The sequence below is a fragment of the Pteropus medius genome, unplaced genomic scaffold (assembly GCF_902729225.1).
Source record: "Pteropus medius unplaced genomic scaffold, Ma_sr-lr_union100, whole genome shotgun sequence".
Classification (NCBI taxonomy): Eukaryota; Metazoa; Chordata; class Mammalia; order Chiroptera; family Pteropodidae; genus Pteropus; species Pteropus medius.
In genome coordinates this window covers 1,701,139-1,703,162 of record NW_024340700.1, presented here as the reverse complement: position 1 = coordinate 1,703,162, position 2,024 = coordinate 1,701,139, and the positions used below count along the sequence as shown (strand labels likewise).

Below are 2,024 nucleotides of genomic sequence, written 5' to 3'. Positions count from 1 at the left end.
GTCGTTGCTGTTGCTGTTGCTTTCACGGTTGTCTTTGCTGCTGCTGTTATTGCTGTTGCCGTTTCTCCTACTTTTGTTGCTGCTACCGCTGCCGCTGTTGGCATCACTGGCGTAAAGACCCTGGGAGCTCAGTAGACTTGCTTGGGCTCCTGTCTCTGCCATCTGAGACGACTCCAGCGCCACTGGGTAATTCAGATAAGCTTCTTCTACTCTCCACATCTCAAATCGATCCAGAAACTGAAGGAAGACTAAGTATCTCCAGGTGAGGGGATTTCTATGAGGGCCTTGGGGACCCAGTAGCAGCCCCACACCAGATCTCAAGATTACTATTAATAAGAACATGTCAAGAGAGGCTGTCTGGGGACAACAAAATAAAGAAAGCAGCATTTCTATGAGCATCAGCGGCATGCCGATATTTATAAAGGCAAGATGGTCGAGAAAACTTGCAATTCAAAATATTTTTTAAATTGATTTTTCACTTGTCCAACTGTTGAAAGTAACTGAACTTTCGTAAAAATAATTTCTCAAATTCTCTTTGGAGAACTGCTGAGAAACAGTGTCTGGATTTTGCAATCTTCATTTTTAACTGATATAAGATTAAACGTGGATATTTCCCACATTCTTTGTTGCAGATAAGGACAGCACACCTTAAATAAGGAGCTTAGGCCAGTCTCAGTCCTAGAAGAGAGATTTAAGAACCGTTCCAGCCACACGAGTTGTTTATCTAGCTCTTTGTTTTTGAGAATCCCCACTCAGAGCCCGTCGCAAGACTCATCCTGGACAAAGCTTGTACCCATTTGTCGATCTATTTATTTATTATTTACTTTATTTCGGTTTTCAACCTCTTCACAATTTCTTTCTCCCTTCTCTGTTTTTGTTTTATTATTGCAGACCAAGAAAAAACAAAGAAAAGATGATTTACCTCCAAGTCAAGAAATTAGACATTCCACTAAACTAACAGAGACCTGATTTGATAATACAGGGTCACAATCCGCGATTTCTACTTTCATCGCAAATCCCATACAATTCAATTTTATGTCTCTTTGAACCTTAGTAACCTAGACTATGACCAAATGGAATTAGTTGTTCTACTGTATAGAATCTACCTGTAGGACCAGATTATACAAGCCCCTCCAGTTTCCTCCATCCCCAGCTTTCTTGGGACAATAGTCATTGGTTTTCCAGTATTTTTTCTATCTTTGTATTTCTTTATTTTATTCCCATCTCCACTATAATAACAAACCAAAACACGTAGGGGAATTGTGGGCCAGGGAAACACCAACAACAAAAAAGATCTAAAAAGGAATAAAATTGGGAACAGAGAGCCTGTTTCTTAAAGAAATAAAATATCCAAAGCAACATCAACCTGTCCAGAATGTATGGTAAGAACTTCGGATAATCCTTTCAGTACCATGTGTGAAGAAAATGTAAAATACATTGATTATCAACTGATTTAGGCTTTAAGGGAAACTGAAATACAATAATCTGGAATACAAACTGAGTGATCACTGTCTTCTATTTAGAATGGATAAGTACAGATATGTGCTTTCTACAAAAAATCTTGAGAAGAGTTTAATAAAAAGACATTATTTAAGTTGGCATTATTAAATCATAGGTGATAATGTTTCATTTCTCAAAAATTTCTCTAAATTTGTAGATTTAAAATATTATATTACTAATTTACCAAAGTAATATCATAAATAGATTTTTTTAAAGCTCAATAGTATAAGACCTATAATGAAAAACAAAGTTTCTTACCCTATTCTACCTCTACCAACTCCTCAGAGATAAGTTTCAACTATTTTAGCTGTTCTTACCCCTGAGATTTATCTTCATATATCTAAATAACTTGCTTTATATTGACATTTCTTTATTTTTTTTTAGTTTTAAATATTACCTACTGACTTTTTAATATAAAAGATGAAGATTTAGTTCTCGCCTCTCCCCCCATCCGAACACACAACTTCTATCTTCCCTTCGAACTTTGTTTCATCACATTTTTATGGAATGAAATAGTCGACATT

At 36.0% G+C, this 2,024-nt stretch overlaps 1 protein-coding gene across 1 annotated transcript in view; it reads left to right on the top strand.

Moving 5' to 3' along the window:
• Nucleotides 1-1,563, top strand: part of LOC120617524 (solute carrier family 22 member 2) — a 26,791-nt gene extending 25,228 nt beyond the window's left edge. The window contains exon 11 of the mRNA XM_039881176.1: nucleotides 892-1,563. Coding sequence (XP_039737110.1) covers nucleotides 892-958 — 67 coding nt within the window. The 3' untranslated portion in view covers nucleotides 959-1,563. The remainder of the gene's footprint in view (nucleotides 1-891) is intronic.
• Nucleotides 1,564-2,024: the final 461 nt, after the last annotated feature.